The 16,329-nt window shown below is 37.6% G+C and overlaps 2 protein-coding genes and 2 pseudogenes across 2 annotated transcripts; 2 read left to right on the forward strand and 2 right to left on the reverse strand.

Annotated features, from left to right (window-relative positions):
- Positions 1 to 1,111: 1,111 nt before the first annotated feature.
- LOC130500984 (uncharacterized) lies at positions 1,112 to 2,024 on the reverse strand. Its single transcript, XM_056995892.1, has one exon. It carries the CDS (start codon positions 1,835 to 1,837, stop codon positions 1,112 to 1,114), a length of 726 nt encoding a protein of 241 aa, XP_056851872.1. The 5' UTR covers positions 1,838 to 2,024.
- Positions 2,025 to 2,443: 419 nt separating this feature from the next.
- On the reverse strand, positions 2,444 to 4,820 carry LOC108814245 (glycerophosphodiester phosphodiesterase GDPD5-like). The gene is made up of 8 exons (XM_018586779.2): positions 4,686 to 4,820; positions 4,114 to 4,292; positions 3,846 to 4,029; positions 3,687 to 3,761; positions 3,508 to 3,617; positions 3,177 to 3,395; positions 2,943 to 3,098; positions 2,444 to 2,860 (listed from the first exon to the last, which is right to left on the reverse strand). Exons 1-8 carry the CDS (start codon positions 4,696 to 4,698, stop codon positions 2,657 to 2,659), a joined length of 1,140 nt encoding a protein of 379 aa, XP_018442281.2. The 5' UTR covers positions 4,699 to 4,820; the 3' UTR covers positions 2,444 to 2,656.
- Positions 4,821 to 6,240: 1,420 nt separating this feature from the next.
- LOC130500985 (receptor-like protein 15) lies at positions 6,241 to 10,301 on the forward strand (annotated as a pseudogene).
- Positions 10,302 to 11,163: 862 nt separating this feature from the next.
- LOC108817281 (receptor-like protein 15) lies at positions 11,164 to 14,690 on the forward strand (annotated as a pseudogene).
- Positions 14,691 to 16,329: the final 1,639 nt, after the last annotated feature.

The raw sequence follows: 16,329 nt of genomic DNA on the forward strand, positions 1-16,329 counted from the left end.
CCACATACATTCTACACTCAACCATCTCACATGAGCAGTTTCTTCCCCAGAACTCAACAAAGTTTCCTCTAAACTTGATGTCTGTTCAATACTGCAGAGCTTGAGATCAGAAACTGAGTATTGAAATCTCATCCACTGCTCACACAAGAGACTAGATATGTGTGCTTGCTTCAACGACACTGACGTAGAACTCACGCTGCTGTATTTTGCTGCTCTATTAGGAACTAGCGACACAGCAAGGAGGCCCCATATGCCATACAATTTTAAGCTCACCAAGTCCCACAGTATAAGCACTGAAACTTCTTTTCTTTTGAATTTGAAGTGCCAAGATTTCGAAAACTTCCTCTTCTTTGTTGTAGTTATATCATTCTTAAACTGCAACAGTTCCAGATCTTTGATGTGCATAACAACCGTTGTTGTAACCCACCCTTCAGTTTCTTTCACAACTGTAGCAGGCCATGGTAGTGTGTCATGTACGCCAAATCTAGTAAAGCTGACCCAATATGGTGACTGAGACTGGAAAACCCTGTGAAACATCACTGCTATATCATCCTTTGGAATATCAGACTCGTCACAGAGAATCATCTCGTACAGAGCCGTGCTTCTTGAATCTTCCCGACAGTTCTGCACTAACACTAAGGTATAATCATAAGAACCTCCAGAGTTATGTTCCCCTGTATCTTTGTAACTGAGATTCTTCTTATAACCTGCCAGCAGTTCTCTCCAATGTAACAAGCTAGTCTTTCTCTTCTTTAGCTTGCCTTTGAATTTAAACATCCAAGACTTAGGAGCTAAACTCATCTTCTTCCTGTGATGTACCCTTTGCCTTCTCATGACCATTCTGTCTCTAAGAATCATTTTAGCGAGCACAATATGCATCACCTTTGCATCTGGTTGTTCTTGAGAGCACTCAACTCTGGCTAACCAGTGATCCATGCCAAAACTAGGGCCCTTATCCGTATCCACAACCAATGAATCGTGAAGCATAAGGCTTGGTTCCAAGTGAGAAACTTGTACCTCATGTTCTGGATGTGATCCATACTTATGCAATAGTTCGTCCTTCATCAATCTTGGTACACCAATCACCTCAGGAGCTGTCGATGGATCTGTTTCAATCCGGACGACTTCGGGAACAGACTCTGTTACCAAAAATGGTTTCTTCATAGTGTAGAGCATCTTGCACCAAAACAGAATCGTCATGATCGTTATCATCGTAGTCATGATCACAGTCATTCACCAAACATGAATCAGTTTCTTCTACGTTAGTCTCCTCAGCTTCTGGAATCGAATCAGTTACCAAGAACGATGGTGATGGTGTCATCATCTCTGTTTCCTGCCACCTTTGTTCTAGCTCTAAACAAAAAGCAATTCTCTCTTGATCGTTATGGTTTCCATACCGCAGCAACATCGCATCCTTGAGATCTTTCCAATTTTGAAAAGGACGCCGCTTGTTGTACCAAGACCCAGCCTCTCCTCTGATGACAGCGTAAGCCAACGCCATCTTCTGATCATCCGTGAAGTCTTCCGCCGCAAATCGATTCTCCATCCAATCGATCCATGGTCTCAAATCATCACCAGAAAACACAGGAATCTCTATGAATCTTTCCTCTTCATGATTATCAAGATTCTCAGCTACTTGCCGATAACCTAACGGAGGACTGTTCCCGTATTGTTCCGATGAAGAAACAGATACCTGAGTAGGAGATTTCAGCTGATTTGTAGTCGGGAAGAATCCAATCGAATCCGCCCGAGGTGATTGTTGTTGTAACGTCGCCATGAATGATTGAACCGTTGCTTCTAGCCGATCGAACGTTGCATCGAAACTCTGATACGCCATTGTCGTCGTCACCAAAAGCTTCAAAAGCTCGAACTGATAACGTCGCGATGCTTCGAGTCGCTCACCGCACCAATTGATAAGCAACCAAGTGCTATATTATTGCTTATCGGAACCAATTACAATCTCAAGATCTCAAACGAGACCTTGAGCCCATACACAAGAGACCTTTCTCTCTGTGTCCTCTACAATTCCCCAAAACTGGCCAACCTCCAAGAACAACCCAAACATTTCTATATAAGCGGGAAGCTCTTCAGACTCTGTAACAGCAAACCTTCTATCTCTTTCCAAGTCTCTTGCTCAGCCTTCTCCACATGTATATCACGTGACTGCTCTCTTACTCTGATTCAGATGAATAGTAGATAATATGCAGGACCTATCAGTCAATTCCATTGCGGTACTTTTCTCTGTGTGTGACATGTTGCATGTTACAATCACATAAGGTGTCTCTTGCATTTGATCCCTTCACATTAAATATATCAAAATTTTCAATTAAAGCAGAAGCTGATTGTGCATGTAATCGCAACCCTAGATGGTTATCTTGCTTCCCTTGCTGCACAATTGTCTGTGTCTAAGCTGATTGAGTTTGATATGTTTACTAATTTATTTAGACACTGCTTCCTTGTACTGTAGAAATATGCTCCAAGATTTACATCGTTTTTAAACTTTTATGTATGATCTTGTGAAGTAAACAAATACGATTTGATCTTTAAGACTCCTCTGTTTCTTATTTGCTAACAATAATGTAAAGGACAATGAGAAACGATGGGTTTACACTGTGGTGTATCAAGCCTTTGCATAAGGGAGGAGCAATGAAGCAATTTAACTCAAGAGCTGTCTTGGAGACTTGGAAGTTTCAGACAACGGAGATGTCCATTCTTGGTAGTTATGGAGGCTACCAGTGAAGTCGGTAAAGAGTCCATCTACACCAATCTCATTGATCCAGTACTCGTATTCCTTATAAGGATCTTGGCTGAAGTTAAAGTGTAAGAACTGGTTTTCGTTCCTGTACGTGTATGGATGCACCTGCCAAGAACATGTTCAAGAAGTTAGTAACATGTTTCAACAGACTCTTTTAATCTCAAGGGAAGTTATGAAATTAACAGACCTGTAGATTATGTGCATGAGCTCTTTTGACCAAATCTGTTGGGGTTTGCGTGTAATTGTTGCTTACTGGAACAACTGTGTCCTTCCAAGGTCCGATCCCGACAACATATTGCTTGATGTAATTGAAATACACATCTGATGTGATCTCCGCATAAGTCTAGAATTTGCATAAAAGATTGATCAATCACTTAAGCAAAAATAAAAGACTAAGAACTTTCAGAAGCAGAGGATGGACCTGGTTAGTGTCTTCTGTTAGCACGGTAACGTCGTCTATTAGTAAGACTTTTGGCGAGTCTGTCAAGTCTGATATGTAGACAAGTGAAGATGGGGCAAATGACTGAATAAACAATGGTTTCTTCAGCCATTTCTTGGACAAATATGAGCCTCCATATCCATACTTCTTAAGTGTCTCCACCACTTTATCCTCAAATCTCTTACCACCAGGCCACTTGACCTGCAAGTAATTAGAAGTAAAAAGAGATGTTTCCACGGAGATAAAAGCCAAAGAAAGTTAATCACATATCTGCAGTAAAAGTATAAGTGAAGCTTGTAGGATTGTGACTCACATGCTGGTTCATTAGAACTGGACTCTTAATCTCAGGATATATACCGACAACTCTTGGAGCATCCCGGGCAATGGTAATGAATTCTTCAAATGTAATGATAGGATACTTTCCTACAAAAGAAAACAAGAGATCGAGAAGGCTTAGATGTGTCCTGCAACAGCTGAATCCAGGAAGCTAACCGTTGTACTGTTGGTCGCGGAAAGAGTATCTCTGCTTTGTCCGTAGTTTCTTTAGTTCTTTGAGTGTAAAATCAACTGTAAGGAAATCAAAGAGAGCCTGTTGGGATGCATCAACTCAGGTATGAAAAAAAAAAAAAGAAGAATCATATGGGAACGTACAAGTGAAGAAGCCAGTCATGTTGGATCCTTGGACTTCATAAGTCCTATTAAGATCAGCAAACTCCTTGTGGCTGGCAACATTGGTTGTGTTTTGAAGGGTGAAATCATGGAAACAGATAAGCACACCATCTTTGGTTGATAAGACATCTGTTTCTATGAAGTCTGCACCCTCTTCAATTGCTCTCTGAAAAAAAGACAATAAAATTGCTTATAAGCATATTCACTTCAACAAACAAACTAGATAGAGACAGCCATGTCAATGGTATACCAAGTATGCAGCAGCAGTTTCTTCAGGGATCTCTCCATTGGAACCTCTGTGTGCAATGTTATAAGGACGCGAAGTCTGAATGGACAGCTTAGCACTTTTTCCTCCTTTACTAGGGAGTGGGTATAATGTCCTTCCAGCACAGGCAGTAAGCAGAAAGAGCCATATCAATGGTAAGCATCCTGTAAGATGAACAATAACCACTTTTTTTTTATCAAACTCCCCTGTTATTTTTGATTCTGTTTTTGTTTCTTTTACCCTTGTGTCAGCAAGAAACAAAAAGCAGTGAAGTAGGATAAGATATAATCCAACCACAGAATCAATAGGATAAGATATAAGCCTAGTTTCTAACGACCCAAATTTTTTCTTCCTCTTTTCATTTTGCTACTATTTTTTATGGACGAACAGGGGAAACACCAAAGGGCAATGATTAAGTTTTGCAAACTCCATCCACAAGCTAATGTAATACAGGCATACTATCAGATGGAGAATAATAGAACAGTGAGAAACCCATAAAAACTTAAGCTTACTGACCCAGAAAACAAATAAAAAAAGTTGAAATTAAGAAAGCTGACTTGTAAGAACCATGCCAATCTCTTAGATCAATAGAATTTCTTGTCTGCCACCCAATTGGTTCCTGTCCGTTTACTAAGAAGAAAGATTATGGGATCTATTTTTTCAAATTTATATCACACAGATATGAGTTTTTTTTTCCACAAAACATTGACTTGTATTATCATACAATTCAAAGAAAACGATAGATATCCATCACTTTACTCACGTCACATGACTTTCAAGTGCTTTCACTAAACGAGACTTCTGACTTTTCAAAAACACAGAACCCTTTTTTGTTGAATTTCCATAACCATAGAGGTATTTGCGAATCTTACTTGCAATGGAGGGGAAGCTTTTCTTGGGTCAATACTTGAATTGGTGATACTATTGTTGGGGCAGCTACATGGATACATAAGTTGTATTTAGAAAGAAATGGTGGCTTTGTTAGACCTCAAGAAATTCACCCCCAAGTTTATCTTTGTCAACAACATAACACCTTTAGTTATCAAATGAGTCTTGTGATTTCTTGAGAAGAATACAACTACTCGTACTCCACTCATCATCTTGCTGTTTTCCAAACACTCTTTTTGCAGTTTTTTTTTGTGAAATGAAGAATCTACGAGAGCTCGATCTCAGTGGAAGTAATTTTGTAGGTCAACTTCCTCAGTGTTTGGGTCACTTGAACAAGCTACGGGTTCTTGACCTCTCATCCAACGAATTAAGTGGAAATATACCATCTAGTTTCAGTGGCCTCAAGTCCCTAGAATATTTATCATTGTCAGATAACAACTTCAAATGCTTATTCTCACTGAGTCCACTTGCAAACCTCACGAAGGTCAAGGTGTTCAAACTTTGATCAATATCTGATATAGTACAAGTAGACACGGAAAGTACTTGGCTGCCCAAGTGTTCAACTAACTTGAAAGTAGAAGCTGATTCCAAAATCCTCATTGATTGTATCAGAAAGGGCTCTTTGATTCCTGAGATCTATAGCATTGTTGCCGACATAGGATGTATTGCTTCGGAGTTTAACTATGTTTCTTTTGTCTGGATTTCCAGTTACCAAAATAGATCTGCTGATGAACTTGCAAAACAGAGTCTAGTTGTAACAGAGGCCTTCATGACCTCTCTACCTTATTTAAATTAAACGCAGCTTGTGTTTCAAAAAAAAGTGGTGCTCTTCCAGCAGAGCTTGGAGTTCTCTCAAGACTACAAGCCATGAATCTATCTCACAGTTTCTTGTCAAAGCTGAAAGACATTGCAACAAAGTTTTTTTCCCATCCACTTTTCTATTTTTGTCAGCTTTAGTACTAAGCAAGTTCAAATGACATACATAAAAGTTAATGACCATACATTTTAAACAAAGACCTTGACTTCATTATGCCAAACGAATCTCTAACCATACGAGTCTAACTAAACGATAGACGACAGAGACAGTCACACTACGACTGGGGACCTCGACTTTGTAACTATTCAATTATTTCTTCAACTTCTTTTTCCACTGGAATATTTCTGTTTGATTGTAAATGTTTAGGTATTTGCATTGAACAAACAGCCGCTTTGGATTTTCTTTCATTCATTTTTTTTCTTTCTTTTTACTTGCAATGGAAGGAAAGGTGTTCTTGGGAAGATATTTGTTATGTGTGGTGTTACTGTTGTTCGGGCAGATACATGGATACAAAAGCTGTGTTGAGACTGAAAGGAAGGCTTTGTTGGAGCTCAAGAAATACTTAATCTCAATTACTAAAGAATATAAGTCCTACTCTGTTCTCCTTAATTGGACTTATGACATAAAGAGTGATTGCTGCAAGTGGGAAGGCGTTATATGCAACCAAACAAGCCAACGGGTGACTGAGATTGCTTTTGGGATCTATTTTTATTTTAATATATCTCACACCATTATGAGCTTTTTTCTTCAACAAAACATTGTCTTATCATACAATTCAAAGTAAACGGTAGCAATCCATCCCTTTACTTATGTCGCATGACTTTTAAGTGCTTTCTAAATGAGACTTCTGACTTTTCTAACACAACCATTTCTTGTTGAATTTCTATTGACATGGTTTTACATTGAAATCACAGACACTTTGATTAGGAGTTTATTTCCATTTGCTTACATTGAAATCACAGACACTTTGATTAGGAGTTTATTTCCATTTGCTTCCTTTTTCTCATAACTTACTTGCAATGGAAGGGAAGCTTTTCGTGGGTCAATACTTAATATTGGTGATATTATTGTTGGGGCAGCTGCATGGATACATAAGTTGTATTGAGAAAGAAAGGGTGGCTTTGTTGGACCTCAAGAAATACACTATCGCAAGTAACGAATCCAACCAGTTTTTAACTGATTGGACTAATGTCACAAAGAGCGATTGCTGCCAGTGGGAAAGTTAAGTGCGATCGTGCTAGCGGGCGGGTTATCAGGCTTTCCATTGGTTGGGCGCACTACAGAGAGAGTTCTCTAAATCTTTCTTTGCTGCATCCCTTTGAAGAAATTCAAATTCTGGACTTATCCTGGTTAGGATTCGGTAGCTTGTTTGATGATGTGGAAGGTATACCATGATTTTTTTTTTTTTTTTGCATTACAACTTGATATTTTTACCTCCGTTGGTGTTCTGCTTCTCTAAAGAATCTAGGTTGACTATATCTTAGTTCATTATAATTTATGAACGTTTCATACTATTGAGATTTTCTTTGATGTTTGTGTCCTGCATGTTGCATAGGACCGTCGTCCATTTTCCCTTTCCAAGTATATGGCGTGATATGTTATTGTTTGCAGGATATAAAAGCCTAAGGAGATTAAGATACTTAGAGATTCTGGATCTCTCTGGAAATGCATTCAACAACAGCATATTTCCATTTATTAATGCCGCTACATCACTTATAACTCTGCTACTTCCGTTGAACAATATGGAAGGCCTATTTCCTGCTAACGGTATATATGTTACTTTTTCCATTTGTATCTAACACGGTTTATTTCTTGATGATGTATCTTTCGCTGAAGTTTGTGTTTAACTTTACCTATACCTCTTGAATTCAGTTTGCAACATTCTTATATTTGGTAAATTCTGTTTCAGAATTCAAAGATTTGACGAACTTGGAACTACTGGACCTAAGTGAAAACAGATTTAACAGATCTATACCACTGGGATGTAGCTTTTGCATACATGTTTCTGTTATTTTTAGAGTGGAAATTCGATTAAACTCTGTTTAAGACATCATTAGACTATTATTTAAAGGTGTTATTCATTTGTGCGGCTTTGTGGCAGATTTACCTGCTCTGAGTAATCTGAAAGCTTTGGATCTACATGGTAACGAATTTTCTACATCAGTGGAACTCCAAGGCAAGTCTGCATATAGATCTTCAACCTATGAATTAACTCTATTTATGAATGATAAGTAATGATCATGTGAAATTTTTTGCATTCGGTTACAATAGGTATTTGCGAACTGAAGAATTTGGAGGAGCTTAATCTCAGTCAAAACAAACTTGTAGGTCAGTTTCCTTTATGCTTGCCTAACTCCAATGGACTTCGTGTTCTTGATCTCTCATCTAACCAACTGAATGAGAGGCTACCATCTGCTATCCGTAACCTTGAATCCCTCGAGTACATGTCGCTGTCTAATAACAGCTTCAAAGGCTTCTTCTCACTTGGTTTACTCGCCAACCTCTCGAAGCTTAGGGTGTTCAGACTTGATTCAAAAGGCAACTCGCTCCAAGTAAAATATGAAAGTTCATGGAAGCCAAAATTTCAGCTGAATGTTATTGCACTACCATCATGCAACTTGAAGAAAGTTCCTCATTTTCTCCTACACCAGAAAGATTTGCGTCATGTTGATCTCTCTGACAATAATATTAGTGGATCTTTCCCTTCTTGGCTGTTAGTGAACAATACTAAACTAGAAAATTTGCATCTACAGAATAATTTCTTTACAGGCTTTCAGCTTCCTGAAATATCTCATCATAATCTGCATTGGTTGGATTTGTCTGTTAATAATCTCACTGGCTTGCTTCCTGAGGAGCATTGGTTGGATACTTCCTAATTTATCGTATATGAATATCTCGGAGAACGGTTTTGAAGGAAATCTGCCGTCTTCACTGGGCAACATGGGGAGTATTGAATATATGGATCTATCTCACAACAGCTTCCTTGGTAATATTGAAGGTTTCATACAACAAACTAAGTGGTGAGGTTTTTCAAGAATCAGTTAACTTTACTGGTATATATGCGTTGTTTCTGGATAACAATCAGTTTACAGGAAAAATTGGACATGGTTTACGGAGGCTTGACATTTCAAATGGCAATCTAACCGGTGTTATTCCAAGCTGGATTGGCTACTGCTTTCAAACAACTCATTGGAAGGTGAAATACCTATTTCTTTGGTCAGCGTATCCAGTATTAGGCTACTTGACCTCTCCTCAAACTCTTTATCTGGGGCCATACCTCCACACGTTACTTCTGGAACTTCAGTAGTGTTACTGCTGAAAGACAATAATTTATCAGGGGTTATTCCAAACACATTGCTGTTAAATGTTTCTCTACTTGATCTGAGAAATAACAGATTTTCAGGGAATATTCCAGAGTTTATCAGCAACCAAAGGGCTAGTTTTCTTCTTTTGCGTGGGAATAATTTAACAGGGCAGATTCCTAGCCAGTTATGTTCGCTAACAAGCCTTCACCTTTTGGATCTTGCTAACAATAAATTTAGTGGTTCAATACCTTCATGTCTATAAGCAATATATCATCTGATTTGAGAAAAGTGTATACGCCAGTTTATGATTTTGGCATTGATTCACAAGAATTGTCACAACTTTCTTATCTGCACAGGGACTCCATTTCCACACGAGACGTCGGTACATATTTCAAATCTCTGCTTATACTGGATCAGTTTACAACAGATGAATATGATGTTGGCACCCAAACAAAAATAGAATTTGCAACAAAAGGCAGATTTGATGCTTACATGGGTGGAAACCTAGGATATTTGATTGGAATGGACCTCTCAGAAAATGATCTGAGCGGTGAGATTTCAGCAGAGCTTGGAGGTCTTATGGAGTTTCATGCTTTAAATCTTTCTCACAACAGTTTGTCAGGTGGTATACCAGAAAGCTTTTCAGGTCTTAAGAATATGGAAAGCCTTGATCTTTCTTACAACAGACTACAAGGTCGGATCCCACCACAACTAGCAGAGCTGAGCAGCCTAGAAGTCTTCAATGTATCATACAACAACTTATCAGGAGTTATTCCACTGGGAAGACAGTTTAACACCTTTGAGACTAAAAGCTTCTTAGGTAATCCCCTTTTCTGTGGGAAACCAACCAACATAAGCTGCCAGAGCAACAACTTTCAAGAAGCAGATGATGAAGTGGAAGCGGATGAATCCACAATCGATACCGAATCTTTCTACTGGAGTCTTGTTGCAGCCTATGTGACCACACTCATTGGAATATTTGCATCTTTCTCTTTCGATTCTCCTTGGAGCAGATTTTGGTTCTACATCGTTGATGCTTTCACAAATTGAGGAGTTGGTTGTGGTAATGTTTATTAGTATCAAATCTTTTACTGTGCTAGTTCCTTCGTTTTTCCCCATTTATGGATGTTCTTCAAAAGGCTGCTTTGTGTAAAAATCACCAGAACATAATGTGTATCCTTATGGCTGATCTTATGTATTGTCTTTGTCTTTTTTTGAATAAATGTAATGCCGAAAACATAATTTGCAGCTGGTGTGGTAATTAATTCACTAAATATTTACGGAGAAACATGGACTTTTGCATGAAACAATCTTGTCAAAGTAGAAAGAGTACACATACAAAAGAAATATTGAAAGTAACTGTATAAAATGTAAAGAGAATTTCTAAAGGCTGCCTTGGGGACTATGATAAATTTGGGTTTAAGGTCCCGAACTTCCATGGTAGTTTTTAAATCCCTCTTTGTATTTTGGTGATAGCAAAATCGATTTGTCACTTGGCTTACACCATATATACTGGCCATGGTGATATATGTCATTCAAAAAAAGAAAACCTTTGTCATGCCATCGCCCATGACGGAGACTTAGTCACGTAACCAATCCTAGAGAGTCACATCATCCGTGACCGGCTGGGCTTCGACTCAAATCTAGTTAGGCTACGTTTCAACAAGAAAAAGTAAAATATTCGTTTATTTTTTCAAAGTTTTTTTTTTTGGATCAAAATCAAAGGGTTTTTTTCTTAACATTTTCAAAGGGTTTTGTTGAGGTGTCTTAATACCAAAGAAATGATTCAATGGGAAAAGAGACGTCTCTCGTTCAAACTTATCTGGTTACTACTTACTAATAAATAAAACTATGAATTTAACTTTGACTTGTATGATAGTGATCACTGATCGCTCCACGCTACGAATGCCACATGAGGTTAAGTGGGGTTCCTTTACAATCAGTCACTTTTGACTTTTCTAAATATACAACTATTTTATTTACAGTCACTTTGGATTCTCTTTAATTTGCTCGTGTTATCAAATTTGTAATGGCAGGGAAGGTGTCTGTGGGAAAATACTTGACATGGGTTATGTTACTATTGGCGCAGCTACATGGATACAAAAGCTGTGTTGAGAAAGATAGAATAGCTTTGTTGGAGCTCAAGGAATACATAATCTCAATTACCGAAGAAGGGGAATCCAACTCTGTTCTCCCTACTTGGAATTACAACACAAAGAGCGATTGCTGCCACTGGGAGGGACTTAAGTGCAATCTTAAAAGCAAACGGGTGACAGATATTGCCTTTGGTACACTTAACCTCAAAGAGAGTTCTCTCCTGAATCTTTCTTTGCTGCATCCCTTTCAAGAAATTCGAAGTCTCAACTTGTCCAAGTCCAGATTCATAAACTTATCTGCTTACAAAGAGAATGGATTCAATGATGATGCATTCAACAAACTTGCTGGCTTGTTTGATGATGTTGAAGGTATACTAGGCTTTTCACCAAGTAGTTAGGTTTTAGCGTTCTGTTTTTTTTTTATTGGAACTTTGATTTTTTCCTTGAGTTGTTAGATATCCAATAGATAAGTTTGTATGCAGGTTATAAAAGCCTTAGCAGATTAAGAAACCTGGAGATTCTGGATCTTTCTTCAAATAAATTCAACAACAGCATCTTTCCTTTTCTTAGTGCTGCTACATCACTTAATTACAACTTTGTTTCTCCGGAGCAACAACTTGGATGGCCCATCTCCTCTTAAGGGTGTGTTTTTGTTCTCATTTGTAGCTAAGCATGATGCATCTCTTGATTATATTTTTTCCGTTTAAACTACTCTATTTTATAATTATTGTTATAACTTTATGATCAATGCAGTCTAAATCATTGTTAGTTGGGCTCTGTTTCAGAACTCAAAGAATTGACAAACTTGAAACTGCTAGACCTAAGTGATAACAGATTCAATGGCTCCATACCAGCACGAGGTATTCTATATGCTTGCCTTTCTTTTTGAACGGTGGAAATTTAATAACGTAAATGGTTTGTGTTTACATTTGTGTGGTAGAGCTCTCTACCCTGAGGAAGTTGGAAGCTCTGGACCTAAGTGATAATGAATTTTCTGGCTCAATGGACTTCCAAGGCAAGTTCGCTCAAAAGTTTTGATTTAAACATAAAAGTTGTGGTTGTAGTCTTATGTAAGTGACTTACCTTCTGCGTTTGATTAACAATAGGTATTTGTAAACTGAAGAATCTACAAGAGCTTGATTTGAGTCGAAACAAACTGTCCGGTCAGTTTCCCTTATGTTTAACTAACTTAACTGGACTTCGAGTTCTTGATCTTTCATCGAACCAAATGACTGGGAACGTACCATCTGCTCTTGGTAACCTTGAATCCCTTGAGTACTTATCGTTGTTTGACAACAACTTCGAAGGATTCTTCTCAGTTGGTTCGATTGCAAACCTCTCAGAGCTGACGGTGCTCAAACTTGGTTCACTATCCAACTCACTTCAAGTCGAGTCTCCAAGTTCTTGGAAGCCAAGATTTCAGTTGAATGTTATCGTACTACGATCGTGCAACTTGGAGAAGGTTCCTTACTTCCTCCTACGTCAGAAAGGTTTGCGTCAAGTTGATCTCTCTCACAATAAATTATCCGGAAATTTTCCTTCATGGCTAATGGAGAACAATACGGAACTCAAAGTTCTAACTCTACAGAATAATAACTTTACCAGCTTTCAGCTGCCAAAGTCTGCTCATGATCTGCTCATGCTGGACGTGTCGGTGAATGGTTTCAGTCATCTGTTTCCTGAGAACATTGGGTTTGTACTTCCTCATTTAGCGTCTTTGAATATATCAAATACATGTTCCATGGAAATCTACCATCTTCTCTAGGTATCATGAAAAGTCTTCAGTTTTTGGATATTTCTCACAATAGTTTCCGCGGGAAGCTACAAAGAAGTTTTGTGGAGGGTTGTTATTCTATGAGAATCTTGAAGCTTTCACATAACAAACTAAGTGGAGAGATTTTACCAAGTTCAACAAACTTTACTAGCATATGGGAGCTGTCTATGGATAACAACTTGTTTACAGGAGAGATCGGACAAGGTTTGCGGAAACTGGAACACTTGTTACTGCTTGACATTTCAAACAACAATCTCACAGGTGTTATTCCGAGTTGGATTGGCGAGCTTTCATCTTTAAATGCAATTCTGCTTTCAAACAACTTGCTGGAAGGTGAAATACACGCGTCCTTGTTCAACGTATCCAATCTTCTGTTGTTGGACCTCTCTGCCAACATTTTATCCGGGGGCATACCTCCACACGTCAGTTCTGCAAATCCCGTGGCGTTATTCCTACAAAACAACAATTTATCAGGTTCTATTCCCGCCGCTTTGCTAGTGAATGTCACTATACTTGATCTAAGAAACAACAGATTGTCTGGGAATATTCCGGAGTTCGTCGACACCCAAAACATCAGTATTCTCCTTCTGCGGGGGAATAATTTAACAGGTCATATTCCTCGTCAGCTGTGCGGCCTAAGAAACATCCATCTTATGGATCTAGCTAATAACAAACTGAATGGATCCATACCTTCGTGTCTTAGCAATACATCGTTTGGTTTGGGAAAAGAGGATATGTCATATGATTATGATTTCAAGTGGGGCTACATGGGTAGTAATTTCAAGGATGCTTTTACTCTGGAACAAGATTCATCACCTTCCATGGAAAATGATGGTAGACATTTCAAATCTCTTCTTGTGCTAGATCCTATTAACTGGTACTTCATGCATGACACCCAGACGAAAATTGAGTTTGCAACAAAACACCGATATGATGCCTACATGGGTGGAATTCTCAAATATATGTTTGGACTAGATCTCTCAGAAAATGAGCTGGTTGGTGAGATTCCAGTAGAGCTAGGAGGTCTTCTGGAACTTTATGCTCTCAATTTCTCTCACAACTATTTATCAGGTGTGATACCAACAAGCTTCTCTGGTTTGAAGAATGTTGAAAGCCTTGATCTTTCCTTTAACAGATTACAAGGCCGTATTCCAGAAGAACTAACAGAGCTAAGCAGCCTTGCGGTTTTCAAGGTCACATACAACAACTTATCAGGAGCCATTCCACAGGGAAAACAGTTTAACACCTTTGATGTAGAAAGCTACTTAGGTAATCCTCTTCTTTGTGGGGAACCAACTAAGATAAGTTGTGAGAGCAATAATATCCGAGAACCAGATAATGAAGTGGAAGCTGATGAATCCACAATAGACATGGTCTCTTTCTATTGGAGTATTGTTGCAGCTTACGTGACGGTACTTCTTGGAATACTTGCATTTCTCTCTATTGATTCTCATTGGAGCAGAGCTTGGTTCTACATTGTTGATGTTTTCATCCACAAGGTGAGGAACTTGTTATGGTAACCTATTGTAGATGTTAAATCCTTTAATGTGGTAATTTTTTTTATTCGTCCCCATGTCTTTAACTAGAAACGTCAGAACTAAATTTATGGTTGGTTCCTCTGAACTGTTATTATCATTTTCGTTGGATAAATTAGTGCATCAAATATATCTTAAACTAGTTTGCTGGTGGTTCCTCTGAACTGTTATTGTATTTTTCTTTGAATAATATAATGCATGAAACAATCTAAACTTCATGTTTTACAATTGAAGAATAAATTTGCATAAGTTGCAAAATCTGTGGACCTCCCTGATATTATTGGCCATGTGCGTTCGCATCGATCATGTATCAATGGCTTAGATCATAGGTCCGAATATAGTGATTGCAGATTAAATCACGATTAAATTTGTGTATACTAAAGCAAGAATCACATCATCAAATTCCATGTCCTGTTTGGCTTTTCTCAAGTCTGGTGGTAGTTCATCGATGTTAAAACGTTTTAGTAGGCCTGAGCATTTGGTTTTGCGGTATGGTTTCGGTTTATTTTGGAGGGTTTTTGGTTCTGGTTAGTAATTTACTTTGCTTTTCAGTTCGGTTTTGATAAAAATGTTAGGAACTGTCTAATATTCTTTAAATTTTCAATTCAATTTTCATCTCGGTTTGGTTGTTTTTGGATAAATTTTGATAATTCAGGTAAAAATGATCAGTTTTTTGGATTATATGTTAAGATAATTCGGATAAATTTAAATATTTTACTAAAAATAATTGGATATTTGGCTTTTTGGATAATATAGATAATTTTAAATAAGGGAAATAATTTAGATAAAAAATATTCGGATAATTCGATTTTTTGGGATAATTTGGTTTATAAGTAGTATTTGAAAAATATTTGTTAATTTAAAAAATAAATATGATTAATATTTTGAAGTATATAATCTATATTTTAGATATTTGGATACTACTTTAGTTTTTGATCTAGTTCTAGTTTTTTGGTTCAAAAGAGTTATAAACCTTTTGATTATTTGTCGTTTGTGGGTTCAATTTTTTGGTCCGGTTCTGTTATGAACAAATGCAAATTAAATTTAAAGAAAATAATGATCAAAAATTATTGAGACAAATATTCGTTCATGGTTTCTTTTTTATGGTTTCTTATTCATGTGTGAATTTAAAAAATTACAACTCTTAGATCCTTATTATGTTTATTGAAGAGAAGCTGTTTAAAAAAAAAAAACCAAGAGAGAGTGTAGTCTCCCAGGCACGTGTTTCTAGAAAGGTTTCTACCTTTTCACTGCTGCAGCATTTCACCCTTTCACCCGCTTACTTTCACCTTTTCTGGAGTAAATCCAACAGCTTTTATTGGGTTTTTTCAAATTATTCCCGAATATAGCAGTAACTGCTGGATAATAGCAGACTCTGAGCCAAAACCCGCCGGGTTCTTCCCTCGACTCAGGTCGGAGGGACCGACGCAGGTAGGGCTGGGCAAATAATCCGAACCCGAAAAACCGAACCGAAACCTATCCGAAAAAGTAGCACCGAACCCGAATCGAAATTGATTAAATATCCGAACGGGTTCAAAATTTCGGTATTTAAAGAACCAAAACCGAACCCTATCCGAACTGACGTATTTTGGGTACCCGAATGTATCCGAAATAAATTTATATACTTAAATATATACATTATTTTTATATATAATGTATATTAAAATATTAAAAATATATAAGATACCTTTAAGTTTTCCAAAATACTCGAAAAATATATGCAAATAGTCAAAAGTAAATGTTTAAAATAGCTAAAGTATACTGAAAATATCAAAAATAGTTAAAT

Source organism: Raphanus sativus, unplaced genomic scaffold (assembly GCF_000801105.2).
Source record: "Raphanus sativus cultivar WK10039 unplaced genomic scaffold, ASM80110v3 Scaffold0071, whole genome shotgun sequence".
Lineage (NCBI taxonomy): Eukaryota > Viridiplantae > Streptophyta > Magnoliopsida > Brassicales > Brassicaceae > Raphanus > Raphanus sativus.

Coding starts and splice junctions, on each gene's coding strand:
- LOC130500984 (XM_056995892.1), bottom strand. CDS start 1,837: ATGGCGTATCAGAGTTTCGATGCAACGTTCGATCGGCTAGAAGCAACG.
- LOC108814245 (XM_018586779.2), bottom strand. Junction 3,762..3,845: donor CATGACTGGCTTCTTCACTT/GTACGTTCCCAT, acceptor ATTTCCTTACAG/TTGATTTTACACTCAAAGAA. Junction 3,396..3,507: donor CAGTTCTAATGAACCAGCAT/GTGAGTCACAAT, acceptor AATTACTTGCAG/GTCAAGTGGCCTGGTGGTAA.